Source organism: Micropterus dolomieu, linkage group LG10 (assembly GCF_021292245.1).
Source record: "Micropterus dolomieu isolate WLL.071019.BEF.003 ecotype Adirondacks linkage group LG10, ASM2129224v1, whole genome shotgun sequence".
Taxonomy (NCBI): domain Eukaryota; kingdom Metazoa; phylum Chordata; class Actinopteri; order Centrarchiformes; family Centrarchidae; genus Micropterus; species Micropterus dolomieu.
This window is the reverse complement of record NC_060159.1, coordinates 26,261,291-26,276,666: the sequence shown is the minus strand read 5'-3', so window position 1 is coordinate 26,276,666 and position 15,376 is coordinate 26,261,291. Positions and strand designations below refer to the sequence as shown.

The 15,376-nt window shown below is 40.3% G+C and overlaps 1 protein-coding gene across 2 annotated transcripts in view; it reads left to right on the top strand.

The window, feature by feature from the left end:
- Positions 1-15,376, top strand: part of LOC123978398 (filamin-A-interacting protein 1) — a 44,246-nt gene that overhangs the window by 15,613 nt on the left and 13,257 nt on the right. For both annotated transcript variants that reach the window (XM_046061629.1, XM_046061630.1), the window contains exons 2-4: positions 7,429-7,702; positions 11,717-11,890; positions 13,346-13,524. In XM_046061629.1, coding sequence (XP_045917585.1) covers positions 7,436-7,702; positions 11,717-11,890; positions 13,346-13,524 — 620 coding nt within the window. In that variant the 5' untranslated portion in view covers positions 7,429-7,435. The remainder of the gene's footprint in view (positions 1-7,428; positions 7,703-11,716; positions 11,891-13,345; positions 13,525-15,376) is intronic.

Genomic DNA, 15,376 nt, shown 5'->3' with positions numbered 1-15,376 from the left:
GACAAAGTTGAGCTGGTGAGTTTGGAAAGCTGCCATCACTTACAAAGCAGACCATAGGGAGCTCTGCAGAGTTGCATTAAAGTCAACTTGTATTAGATGTAATATTAACCATTTAAAAGCTACTGTTTCAAATTATATCTGTGCTAATGATATATATATATATATCATTAGCAAGAGAAATAAGAAAACCACAGTTTAAAACAAACATATTAAACTTGCAAAACTGAATTCCCTGCTTATTGAGCAGATATAATTTCTTTAATTTAATGTATTTCCTCTTGAAACAGAGTGTTTTAATGCGACATAATACAGCAAAGCATCAATGCTAAAAGGGAAAGAGAGAGGCGGTCGGTTAGTTTAAAGCTTTTAGTTTTTATTTTGCGCTTATACAAACAGCAAAAGAAACTACACAAAACAAAATGATGGCTGACCTGTCCACCTGTCCAGTATTATGAGGAAGACATCGAGAATTCTGTTTTAAAAAGAGCTAATAAAAGATTGTGGGACAAAATCTATCATTGGAGGGCGGGACAAAGGGGAAATGATCGTTAAAACTGGTTGGTTTAATTTCTTTTTTGTCTTTTTCTGGGATTTTTATGAATAAAATGTAAAATATTTGTTGTAATTTTGTCATTTATGTATGCTAAAAAAAAAAGATAATGAATGGCATTTTTACTTTATGCAGACTTTAATTTCAACACATGCAAATGTTTCTTTGTTAATTTCAAAGCCAGCGTTAGAAATTTGCTATATTTCGGTACAATTTTGGCCTAAAAAGTATACTCTTCACTAAAAAGTTATTCAACCGCTTAAGTTTACCATAGTTGTAATAATATGTGTTTCTTCACCCTTGACAGATACTGACTTGTATCCATCTATCCATGGTCAACCGCTTATCCTGCGTACAGGGTCGTGGGGACTGACGTATCAAGTATCAAATAAATAAAGTTATAGATTTTTATGAGAGGTCTAACTTGGCATTAAACAAGCCATGTAAGCCATGTAAAGTAATAACCCTACCAGATGTCATGTCTTTGTTTTTAATCATGAGATAATGAACTGTTCAATGGTGCAGCTTGAGAAAACAATTACTGACCACAGAGGCCAGAAATGCCAGCATGACCAATATTTAACTCAGGACACATCTCTCATTACAGTGAAGCTCACACAAACGAAACATGACGTGGTGGATATTTGGTTTCTGCTCCGGCGTCTGTGTCGCAGGGAGTGACCGTACGTGAACCGTGTTTACTGTGCTGAGGCGCTTTAAGCTGGCGCGATAAACAGGCTGTTTGTTTACATCAAGTGGCGTTGCGGAGGAGTGTGGGAGCTGCAGCTGTGAAGTAAAATGGAGGTTCAGGCATCCGTGGGATTGCTGATGGATCATAAAGTGATAGCCCTGGAGTGTCCCCTTGTTGGACTCTGGACACAAGTGGGGAGACCCTAATAATACCCCTTTTAAAATTTCACCAAACAAACAGCTGCGTCTGCTGCTCAGGGTCCAGCTCACAAATAGAGGCCAAGGACGGACATTAGATTTAGTGAAGTGTTTAAGTTGTAGTGGGCTGCATTAACTTGAAGATGAACAGGCCACTCACTGGGACAATGTTGGTAACTCCTGATGTAAAGGAAGCTGGGCGGCTGTTCTGGAGTCCAGTAGGCCTATGCGTTGTATGTAAACATGCTAACGTAGTCTGTTATCAAAGCTGTAAGTTACAGGATAACACACACTGTCTAAAGCCCCCGACACACTTGCTCTTTAACAATGCGTAGGTGTAGACAGGCGTCGGCGACGCAAAAGGCATTCTTCACATACTTGCCTGCGTACTTTGCGTGTACCTGGAGGATTAAACATGAATCCACTAGGGGGCGGATCAGTGCCCGACACTGGATCATCTTCCTTGACAACCTCCGAATTTGGTCGTAAACAAACCAAATAAAGTGACTCTCAAGGAGGTTGTGATTTTAATGAGACATCATAACGATCGTGGTAATTGCGGACTAGCTCCGGGAGTTTTATTGTAAACATCTCGCCATAAATCTCCTTTTTTTTTAAGTCTGCTGCTGACCTTCTTCTTCTTTTGCGTTTAATGACGGTTGGCAAACCAACTGCATACCGCCACCACCTGGACTGACCCGTCTGTCAGCTCGACATACTGCCCCCACGTTCATGTGCCAAACTGCATCTCGCGGACGCGTGGCGTTAATTTCTGGAGACGTGCACAACCTACGCTCCAGAGGAACGCATGATACGCAATCTTGCGTACGTGAATGCGTAGTTTAAAGCAAGTATGTCCAGGCCTTTAGAATCTACAGCCATGCTAACTTCCGCATGCTAACAATTTTATGCTGCTGTTTAAGGAGCCTAATGTGTAGGCTGTGTTCCAACACGTCCTCATAACCAAATGACAAAACAGTTGATTGTCAATTGTCCCAAAATGACGCATTGCCTAGGTCCGTTCCCCAAAACAATATAAACAACAACTGTTGAAAAGGCGCACTTGACCTTAAGTCACATGACGTCAAACATGTGGTTAAAGTTGTGAAACAGTGATAATTAGGTTACAAACAACGTATTTTTCCTGACATTGATTAAAAAAAAAATCACATCTGAGTCAAAGATAGAAATAACAGAAGATTGTTCAGCTGCAGTGTGAATTTTTCAGAAACTTTTTCTCCAGACGAGCTGCACAGAAACATCTCACCAGGACACACGGGCCGTTGTAGAGACACTTGTGGATTCTGGGGTCAAACCTGTGACCTTCTCGCTCGTGGATGAGCTTTTTAATCACTAAGACACCCTGCTGCCAACATACCTCATCCACCACAGTCACCCAAAAAATAAATACTCTAGCGCACGCCAGGATACTAGGAGTATTTTATGAAGAGCTTACATTAAAAACAGAGAATTATCTGTTTTACATGTTGCTCTGTACTTGATCCAGAATCTATACTAGGATCTGCTCATCCTCTGTAGTATTGGAGATGGAATAGCCGGTTTTGTACTCTGACATTAATTGTATCTCATTATCTTATGAAAAGGGAAATGTAATGTTGTGGTACGGTAGAATTATAGTTGCTGTTGCCTATAATTGTTATCTTTTTGTAATGCATTTGTATTGGGGAATGTGACCCTGTCAGATTCTCTGCTACTTTACTGTGGTTTGCGCTGCACCAGCTGGCTCGCAGGAGAGAAGCACTGCGGTGCACGGGGTATCTTCAGCTTTTTATACCTCCTTTACCACTTATCCACTGCGGGTCTCGTGTGTCGACCGCGGGCCGCAGCTGTCTGAGGCTTGATCCGGGCTGAAGCGTAAATCAGAGGGACCAGTTTAGCCTCATCGCGTCTCCATAAATACCTCTCCCCCTGGGAGGATCCACAATTTATCTGGCGGGTTATGTTTTTGGTTTGTTTACATTTGTTCCATAGGAATTTGACATATAGATAGAAACCTTTTTTTTTTAAAAGAAATTATAATGTAAAGAAATCCTCAAAAGAGAAAGCCTCAAAGTACATGCAAGACTAGTTAGCCATTGTATATCTACAGCCCTTATATCTAAAGCTTTGATAATAAACTACATTATAATGATAGGTCAGTCATGTAAATGGCCAAAAGTATTTGGACACAGGAGCTTTACACATCATATCACGTGTGACTGTTCAACATTTCATTCTAAAACAATGGGCATTAAACTGCTGCTCTAACAGCCTGCACGCTTCTGGTTTTAGTGTTTCCACCATGTGGAACCTGGCTGCAGGAATTTGGTCCCATTCAGCCAGAAGAGTATGAGTGAGGTCAAACACTGATGCTGTGTGATCAGATCTGGCTCACAGTCGCACACAAATGGTATGAGGGCAAAAACACAAACTGTTGCCTTAAAGTTTGAAGCGCATTATAGCCTAATATATCATTGTAAGCACAACATTTTCAATTCAGTTTTATTTATATAGCGCCTAATCACAACAACAGTTATCTCACAGCGCTTTTCATAAAAGAGCAGGTCTAGACCGTACTCTGTGATAATATTTACAGAAACTCAACAATTCCCACCAAGAGCAGCACTAGGCGACAGAGGCTCGTGGTGGGCGGCCATCTGCCTCGACCGGTTGGGGGTGAGAGAGAGAGAGAGGGATGGGGGGGGTAATGTTTATGGTAATAATCATAATGTTAATGATTATAATAACAATAATAATAATAGGACTAGTAACAATAGTTGTTGCAGCAGAGGGTGTCGAGCAGGAACACGGGGGCAGCAGGTGACCCGCAACCACAGATCCAGACTCCACAGCTCCAGAGCCAGAAACACCTGCAGGAAGTGATAGGAGAGAGGAGAGGGACGAGAAAGCACAAGACTACCAGAAAGGGGAGAAGTTGTGTTAGTAACATGCAATAATGGGATGAGGTTGCATACAGAGGGAGAGAAAAGCATAAATAAACAGGTAGATGAGGTACACCTTTAAGGAGCTGGTGTTTTCCATTTTGAAGACGTCATGTAGGCTTTGTTCTTGCACGAGCAGAGTGGACTGTTTTAGGGACGGTCAAACCCCCCCAAGTGGAATCTACCATCAGCGCTTGACTGTTCTTCTTCATCACGTTGTAAGGCTGATAAGGTCACTCCTGTGAAATGACTCTATGAATCAGAGTTCCTCTCTGGAGGAAAACTGTTTACGCAGATCAGTTTGCTTATCTAGGACTACATACGAGACCGTGCTGGCATGTGGACACTCGGTTCAATTGAGACCTGCAAAACTCCTTTGACGTAACCCGGATGAAAACTTCTACACAACCTGTAAACAAACTGTCTCTATTTACAGACCTCATGCTCACTGTTTACTCACTTTTTGAGTCGTAGAGCGAAGGTCCCTGTTTCAAGATCACTTCAATCCTAATGATGTTATTTCAAAAACTTGTATGAACTTAAATGAACTTGTGTGTTTATATCGACCTGCCCAGGGAAATTATTTAGTAACTCAATCTGGTAAAATATCTTTAATCTCCTTGTGTGTTCTTTTGTACATGGTCCATGACAAATAAATGTAATAAATTAAATGAAATGTTGATGTTGATGTAATTTCAGTTAATATGTTTTTTTTTCCAGCATAAAAACATTTTTCTTAGCTACAAAGTTTTGATTCTACAATATTTCTATAACCTTGAAGACCTCTTCATCATGCACAGATGAAGAGGTCTGGGCTCTAAATGACAAACTTTTTAAAGGGAGCTTCTCATTGGTTGATATCAATATCTATATCCAAAATGCATAAAATCCAAACTAAACTCTTGTTAGCAGCAACGCATCCCCTGCTAACCATTTGTTGCAACACGTCCTCAAACCTAAACAACAAAATAGGTCGATTGTCAGGTGTCCCAAAACAACATATGTGAGCGTTGGAAAGTAAAATGACATAAATCACCGTTCCCCAAAACAACGACAGGCGTATACCGGACCTTAAGTACGTTAAGTTTAGTGAAGTCAAGTTTAACACGTGTGGAAAGTTGTGAAATGGCCGTTGTTTGGTTAGGTTTAATAATAATAATAATAATCTTTATTTGTAGAGCACTTTTCAAAAACAAGTTACAAAGTGCCTTAACAACTGTAAAGACAATAATACAAAAATAATACAAGATAAAAGCATAAAAACATTGAAAAGACTAAATTACACGTTTAAGATTAATATAAAATTAGTAAAATACAATAAAATAAAAGGGATAAAATAAAGTCAAATAAGATCGGGAAAGGCTCTCCTATAAAAGTATGTTATAGGAAGGGACTTAAAAGAGTTCACTGACTCAGCCGACCTGATTTTCTTGGGCAGGTTTTTCCAGAGCCTTTAAGCAACAAAAGTACTTGGTGAAGTTTATGAAAAAGTAACGCAAGTCACCTACGAAAACGTTATTTAACTTAAAACATGGCTTTCTTTCACACAGGACTAGAACCTCGGTCTCCTGAGTGAAAGTCCTGAGTTTGTTTGATGCATCCATCCACCCCACTACCTCCTTCATTGCTCTTTATACTACGTCCCCTGACTTCTTCTGCCACTAGAGGTTGTGGCCTAACAAAAAACAATCATAATAGGCTGCTGAAAAGGCCATTTTTCTGGTGAGGATGGGTTGACTTCACACTAAGGAGGAGCGGCTACAATTCATCGGTGGTGTCATGACAGAAATGATAATCTCCAGTCTGCCAACCGGAATCTCAACAGACAAAGACAAAGACCTCAAATTAAGAACTCTTCCTAAATGTATCTGTAGCACCACAAAAGCATGTGAATGTGTGACATTTTGCTTACTGTAAAAAGTGTCTCGTATGCACAGTATGACACACATTACAGAGCTTGTTATTGACTCGTCCAGACCCCCCCCCCCCCTCTGAAGCCCAAACCTCCAGGTGCTGCTTCAGGCTTGTCTTGGCTTTGCCCACCAGTTCCACCAGTGACTCTTCCAGTTCACCGGTCTGACTGTCAGAGAGAAGACAGTCGGAGATCTTGGCTTCTCTCCTGAAACAACTATTAATAACAGGCAGCGGTAACGTGGTTGCTACCACTTCTCTGCCAGGATTCTCCCTGGCTGAGTCACGGCCCGCTTTAATCCAGACCTGCAGCCTCGGGGAACTTTGGCCTCGTTCAGATCCAATAACATCTAACCTGTTCCTTTGTCAGGACCTCCATAACAACCCCCCACCCCCTAATATCAGCCCACCCAGGTGTGGATTTCATCATTTGTTTGCGACTTTCACAGTCACTGGCAGCTGATTATCGAAGAAAGTACCTTTAAAAATGGACCTTTCTGATTTTTGTTTTTTTACTCTTTAGCCTCACATGATGTGGCATCATGCTTGAAATACTAGCTGACGGATTAAATACGTATCCAGACACAACATCGTGACTGATCCAATCATTTCTTCTTTCTTTTACTTTAGCATGAGACACGAAAATATTCCTTTTCCAAATCCTACTATTATTTTTTTTAGATTTACCTTCCAGGCAGCTCTTGGTGCAAGATCATTTCAGTATGTGAAACTTTGATAGGTAATCCATCATGGTGAACATTTCACTGCCTTTATTTTCATGCTATCATCACTTGCAAATGTGCTTTCGTGGTGCTTTCAAGAACAGTCAAAATTTGAGACTCGGGCTGCCAAAAAGCGTATTAATGGGTTACGTTGCTGGAAAATCAAGCAAAGAAGAGAAATGATAAGCAGATATGAACATTGTGGGAAGGTTGATGAAGACCACACTACAAAAACACTCCACCAGTGAGTTTCTTGAAATGAACTAAAACCCGCGGCTGCCTGTAACAGCGTAAAATAATCTATACATAGAGAAGATATACCGTAGATCCAGTAAAGTATGGGTGACATCTGCCCTTAAAAACATCTGGTTCTCCAGCAGCACTGTTTCATTTTCTATTTTCTCCGTCCTCACAGGTAAACAATGCGATCCAGGAACTGCACCATGGAGGGTCCAGATGACGGACACATCCAGCCCACTAAAGGTTTTATCAAGCAGGAGGAGGAGAACACACTAGAGCTCACAAAGAGGAAGATGAAAGTCCAGCGAGAGGAGAAGGACGGGAGGACGGCGGTGTCTGGATCAGCTAAGAAACCTCAGAGACCTGCACAGAGCAGGAAGGCAGCTCTGCCGGATCTATCAAAGACGGACCTGCTGCATCTGCTGGGAATCATGGAAGGAGAAGTTCAGGTACCAGATTCACTTTGCAGGCCTATCAACCACAACAAACTCATACCTAAAGTCGGGGGCGGGCTGTATTTATAATAAGTGTATTTAAAAAACAACGCAAAATAGGATTTTGATAGGGTTTATGAAAAGTGTTTTGTATTTTGGAGTTTAAAAATACTGTAAAACACTTAGTCTACATGATGACATTATAAAACCGCTGCCTCTGATTGGTGCATGCTCAGTAAACAAACATATGTGTGCACATTGGGCCGTGCATGTGTGAGCACGCACGGACACACAAGCAAATCTATAAGTATGCACACGCCTTATTGTAATTTTAAATATTGTTAAATGTTTATTATATTGATCTCTACTTCCTTTTAGGTCTGTAACTTATTGCATGTACTGGATTTATTTATTTATTGTATGTTTTTTAAAGGTTGTAAAATCACACTCAATAATTTCTGTTTAACTTTAAAAGCCTAACCAGGGACAAGGGGTTGCAAATTAGTGATGGCTAGAAACATGAATGCATGGCATCTACTTTGTATACTTTATAAAGCAATGTCTCATGCATTAGTCCCTGGCAAATAAACAAAAAATAAAACAATCCAGACCCAAAGAAGGTCAGTGTGGGAAACATGTAGGTCGCAAAGTGCTGACCCAAACAGACCTAGAGAGGGTTTGTGAAGGGATTTTTGAAATAACAAAATAAAAAAATACATTAGTTTGTTTTGCTGCTTATTCTTATACACTTAAAATCAGGGTTAATCATTGATGATCTTACATAATCCCAAGCGGAGCTGGAGATGGTCTACTGTTGGCTCTAAATCTTCACTGAGAGGTGTAAAATATGTGGAGGTGGGTGGAGAGTCTGTACTCTCATAAACAAATAGGTGAACATGCTGGGAGGTGGTTTTCTAAAACCCAGACATCTCAGAAGCTGTTGAGTCACTGAACTTGATCGATAACTCCATCAACAAACAGCTTCTTGCCTTTTTAATGACCAGCTTGCTCAGTTACAGCTTCCAAACAGTGAGAGCTGGGGAACTGAGGCGCTATTAACTGAGATGACCGAGGAAGTGCTCATTTGACAATGCCAGCTGAAGATGAAGAAACTTGTCGTTTTACTATAGTCAGCTATCGTCTTTTTCCGAAACATCCAGCTAATCATGAACCTATTTTCCCCTACAGCAGCGTAGGGCAGCACCTGCACCATAAAAAGAGAGGAGGTTGTCATCAGTTAGAGTTTGAAAATAACCTTTGCCGGTGTGGAAACAGCCCACCGGCTGCTGCTGGGTTCCAGTAATGATTTTCTAATGGAGGCACATTTATAAACTCCTCTCCAGAGAAGCAGGATGCTGCCTCACCCTCTGCTTCCATCTGTTTGGGGCGTGTTAAATATTTTCCATTAGCGATGGGACAGAGGAGCGACATTTCACACAGGAAGAGCCGCTTTTGTTCTGCTTTTTTGTTTCATGTGACGACTTTCAGCTGCATGTTTAATTAGAATGTGACAATGTTTTCATTTTCATTGTCATCCCCATCATGTCAAATGTGTTGAAGGAAAATAATAAAACATAAAAACAACCACTCAGGAAACAATTGCTGCTGGTTTGCTAATCCCACCATTAGTGAACCTATCTACTAACAAACTGTGTGTGTATCAAAGCCTGATATAGTCTAGTAGCAGAAGAAGTCAGGTGGTGTAGTTTAAAAAGCTATAAAGTCCATGTAAGGGGGATGGATGTGTCAAGTAAACTCAGGGTGTTAAACGTCACGTGACTTATGTAACGCACTTAAGGTCCAGTACGCCTGACGCTGGACTGGTACTTGCCAACACTTGTACATGCCGTTTTGGGGAACGGTCTTATATGTCGTTGTACTTTTGTTACAATCTGGCTCGAAAGGTCGTGATGAAAGAGGGAACGAGGCAGCATAAATGATCAAAAAGTGACAAACATGACTAAATTAAATATGCAAGGTGTGTCTCTGTAACACAAATAAACCCAAAGCGAGATGAGGCAGTCGGGGTGATCAGGCCACGGTTGATGTCTGGATTGCGGAGAAGGGAGAAGAGAATTTAGTTTGACGAAGTGGAGCTTTATCTCCACTGGCTCACAGGTCCCAGGTGCACCCGATCAGCTATCACCTCAACAGAACAAAGATGTTTAACAACAGTGAGGGATCACTCCCACAGAGTGGCCTCACTGGATCACACAGGAGCCGTCACACTTTCCAACTGACGTATACGTTGTCTTGGGACACTTGAGAATCACAGACATCTTGAGAATCGACCTATTTTGTCATTTAGGTTTGAGGTCATGTCTCTTCTTCCTCTGAGCCATCGAGCTTCATTGTTCTCGAGAAACTATTAAACCCCATCAGTGAGTCTCTCTGCTGCACTGGGTCACATGTTCCTCCATCACCATGAACACACACACTGTAGTTTATTCTGACTCAGTCCCACATACACCGTCCTGCTGCCCCAAATACTCACTAGAGCGCCACATGTGGATTCATCTACTGCTGAAAATAGTCCCCAACAAATGCGCTATTTCCTCCAGTTTGTTTGATATAGACTTCAGTGAGCAGCTGTTTGAAGTGAGATTTACTGGAGATCAAAGGGAGCTGAGAGCCCCAGACAGGAAGCATTGAAAGACGGGCGCATTGTTGGTTTTGGTCTTTTCATGGGGTTTGTTGACAAAAAGAAAAATATAGAATGACACCGGACTTATCCTTTAAGCATTATATACTACCCTCACAGACATTAACATCTAATTTTACATGCACGGTAACATCAGAATCCACTTCGTGCTGCAATGATTTGTACATGCATTTTAAAATCTTTTTTTCAGATGCCTACAAATATAGGGAATCTGCAGATATTGATGACTGGTGGGACACTTTTTTTTGTGAAGGTGTTTCCCTGATTGCGATCCTAGAGCCAAAAAATATCATCCAACCTTTTTTCTCTCTGAGAACAGCGTTGAATTTTATGTCTTTATATAATAAAAAAAAGTGGTTTTGTGGTTTCTACAGTCTCTGTGCAGGAATATGTGTGTCATGGCCTTGAATGAAATGAGACACTGTGCAGAGAACAATGATGGAAATAACTCCCTCTGGTGGTGTAAATCTGACTTGTGATTAATGGGATGTCAGTGATCCACATTGTTGCAGCTGCATCACATCCAGATGATGTTAGAACAGCAGCCAGTCACATTTTTGTTCCCCAGCTGATGTCTGAGCATCACTGTGCAAATATTCAAGGAGATTATGGTTGAAATAGAAACTGTAAATCTTTAAAAGATTTATTTTACCCTCCTCTGTTTATCTCCGGGAATTCATAGTGATTCAGTATAGAGGTGAAACTACTTTATATTTTAAGATTGAAACCACTGGTAGTCGATGATGTTCTATATTTGGCTGTGTTCGTGCTTTTTCAAGTTAAATAAATAAAATAAAACTGTGTTATTAGATAATTGAAGTGTAGAGCTTATTTTGATTTTTCCAATTTTTTTTACAAGAGTTGTTTTTTTTATTTAACTGGATTTTGCTTTTCCAGTTTCTTGTTTATTAGCAGGTCTTAAATGATTTTTTAAAAGTTAAATTTCACCATTTGTTCCAATTCTTTTTAGTTTTATTTGCAAATTACTATTAGACAGCCTTGTTTTGAAGTGATCCACTCAATAAGGATAAAAAAATGAATAACTATATTATTTATAACATCTTATATCATAAATATTTATAAAATAAATAAATACAAACAACTTTAATAAACTTAATTTGAAAGTTACGGTGCATTCATTCCAGAGTACTAACTACAGTATTTAAAGGATCAACGTTTCAGTTTATTGAACCATAAAAACAAGGAAATCACAGTGTTTCTATATTGATCAACCAACGCAGGAAACAAATACTCACAAATAAATAAAAACATCACAAAACTGCTAAAATCATCAAGACGTCAATGTTCTCCTCGTCTCTCAGTTAGTGATTATACGAAGCATTAAAGACTCTGTTGTGTCTCCTCAGGCTAGAGAGGACATCATCAGCCTGATTAAGACCGAGAAAACCAGACCGGAGGCTCTGGAGGCTCACTACGGATCAGGAGTCCCCACCAAACCCCTGCAGGCCCTGCAGAGAGACGGTCTGCTCATCCACAGCAACAACAGCACTGACGACGTGTACGAGAAACCCATGGCCGAGGTGAGAGAGGAAGATGCTGACGGGTTCACACTGACTGGTTTTACTGCTGGACGTGGGTCCGCAAGTCTCAAAAGGTTTTGGACTTCTCAAAGTGACAGCAGCTGATCATGTACAGTAGACAGTATTTCCTGATATATCTGCATTTAAATGGAGCAGTTTAAGGAAAATGAAATACTCTTACAGGAGTTTGTCTTCAGTAATTATTGTCAGATAGTTCCTTCCAGGAAATTATTAGGAATTTACAGACCTGCAGTGGTGGATGAAGTATTTAGATCTGTTCCTTCAAAAGCAGTAATAAAGTAATACCACACTGAAAATGCTCCACTACAAGTAAAAGTCCTGCATTGAAAATATTAAGTTTTATTAGCAAAATGAACTTAAAATATGAAAAACTGCTCATAAGGCTGAAAAATTACATGTGAGTGTTTTTCTATTATATAATCTGTTATATATTTTATATTCATTTTGGTAGTTTAATCTATTTGACGTACAAAACTTATAAGCAACTTATAAAACACGATGCATTGTTGTCATGTTTTGTGCGTAAAGTTTTGTGCTGAGTCTGCAAAGTTGCTAAAGCTGTCAGATAAATGTAGTGGAGTAAAAGTACAATATTTGCCTCTGAATTGCGTTAGAGTAAGTTTAACGTAGCATAAAATGATAATACTCAAGTACAAGTACCTCATATATGTACTTAAGTAAACTACTTGGGTAATTGTACTCACATTTCCCTTTTGCAGACATGTAAAAATAAAGAGTTACCATTTTATTTATCACCATGATGGTCTAAATGCTGTTTCAAAGCTCTCCTCACCTGGCCAGCAATGAACTTCAGGTGGAGAAGGACTGAGTTCTGGTGGGAAAATACTGCGTCTAATAAAATACCAGAATCATTCTAAAAGTTTTAAACTGTAGAATAAAACCTCCAAATTCCTAGAAAAAAGAAAACACACTGAAATCATGACCTCAGCATCCTCCATTGGGATCTCCTCACAGACAGGAACTGGCTAAATTCAGCGACCAGATTTGAAGATAATTTAGTTTAACATGTCAGTGATTAAATACACTGTATATTCAAACTGATTTTAAAGAGTTTAGAGAGGTACAGGTAGACAGGTAGCCGTCACAGATGATACATGGAGTACAAATGTTGTCTGAACTTTTATTTTGGTGGTGCATTTCCACCAGGGTTTATAAGGGGCCTACAGTCCTGTTCTTTTGTGTGATGAATGGCTGAAAATATAATTTGCCATGCTCGGTGAAGTCTGCAGGGTGTCACAGAAAGGCTGAACAAAATGTGCGTAATTGTGTGGAAAGAGTCTCTCTGCTCATTGTTATGCCACAAACAGAACATCCCCATAACCGTAGCTAATGCTTTGGGATATTGTGCTCTGCAGATGTGCTTTCAGAGAGCGAGTTCTTGTTAATAATGAGCGTTGACGTGTCTCCCGTCAGTTGGACCGTCTGGAGGACAAACAGAAGGAGACGTACAGACGGATGTTAGAGCAGCTGCTGCTGGCCGAGAAATGTCACCGCCGCACCGTCATGGAGCTGGACAACGAGAAACGCAAACACACCGACTTCATGAACAAGAGCGACGACTTCACCAACCTGCTGGAGCAAGAGAGGGAGAGGTGAGGGCACAGAGCGAGAGTGTGTTTCACCACTGAGTGTGTCTACATGCACACTGGGATCCTCAGTCTTATTCTGAGTTTGATCAAAGTCAGGATTGAGGCTGGGAACCATCTGAAAACTTTAGATTTTAGAAACAAAATTATACTTTCGAACAACATTTCTCTACAAAAGAAGTTCTCATGTTAAAGAATAAAGCCGGCATTAGTCTATATTTTTCTTACTGTCAACAAAATCCCATGAAAGGATCAAAACCATAGACGTAGTCATTGTGATGTCACCCGTTGGTTTGTGGACTGCCGTTTTTAAGCCTCGAGTTTGGTAGTTCATAGTTCATAGTTCACCGCCATGTTGAGTTTTTGCAACCTGCGGCACCGGACGTGACCATATTTAGACGAGACGTTGGAGCTAACGGCCGTGTGTGGAGATCATTTTAACAGGGCTGATAATTTTGTCAAGCTAAAACTAAATGTGCTCACCAGAGAAAGTGAACAGCCAACTCCTAAAGCACTTTTTCAATCAAAGATAATCCCGCCCTGAAGCGTACTCTGCTTTCTGGTCTATTTCCCTCTAAATGGGACCATAATTTATTAAATGAACATCATGTTGTATTGAAGAAGACTTGAAACTAGCGACTGAGACCATAAACTTATTATGAAAGTGTTTACTGGTGTAATAAATAAAAGCCTCATTTTACCATTATTTCTAATGGAGCAGGACTTGTTTTTGCAACCAGAAGAGTCGCCCCCTGCTGGCTGTTCAATAGAATGCAGGTTTAAGGGACTTCCGAATTGGCTTCACGTCTCAGATCGGAAGCTCGATTAAAACCAAGACCTTAGTCCGTCTTTTAACACTGTCAGACATCCTGTCTGTGTCTCTCAGCTCCAAGCCCATTGGATCCTATTTTTAAAACAGCCTGAAGTATGTATTTTCATTTTTTAAAAGACTTAGTCATTTCCTAAAACTCACTGCTCACTGTAGTTTTTAACAAATATTACACAAACAGGAGGAAATAGTGCATTTGTTGGGGACTATTTTCAGCGGCGGATGAATCCACATCTAGACATTATTTTATGTGGGACTGAGTCAGAATAAACTACAGAGTGTGTGTTCGTGGTCATGATGAAGGAACATGTGACCCAGTGCAGCAGTGAGGCTCACTGATGGGGTTTAATAGTTTCTGGAGAACAATGGAGCTCAGAGGCTCAGAGGATAAAGAGACATCAGGCTGTGTTACACACACAGTACGTGTTACTAGGATACAGTCATGATTGGCATTGGTCTTTCCATGGGGTTTGTTGAATATAAGAAAAATACAGAAACAAATCAGTTTATATAAATGTATTTTCTAGGAGGACAGGGAAACACCCACACTGCACAAAGGTTTAAGCTCTGCTTTTTTAGCTCATAGTTTTGTTTCACTGTTTTGCTTCAGTCTCAGCTCTGTCCTCTTTTCCAGCAGTTTACTGCAAACAAGCTCTGTAATAATCCCGTCGTACACAACCTGCCCAGCAGCAAACAGCAGACACAGTTAGAGGCTAGCTGCTGAGGAGCAGCTAAAGAGCCAGATATCTATCTCAGGAGCAGGTGGACCAAACCACAGCTAAAAGGAGAGCGGATATTGGACTTAAATACTTAAGTTGCTCCATATCTGAATGTGTAAATAGGTTGTAATGTGTAAACTGTTTGCTAACAAGTTAACCATATAAACTTTATAAGGTGATCATATGTCAGTGTGGTGTTTACAACTTGTTCCCGTTGGCCCAAAATGTTTTAATGCAGATTAAAGTATACATGATGTACATATGTAGTTCAGGAGCAAGACTGTCTGACAATGGCACAGACAGAGTGACC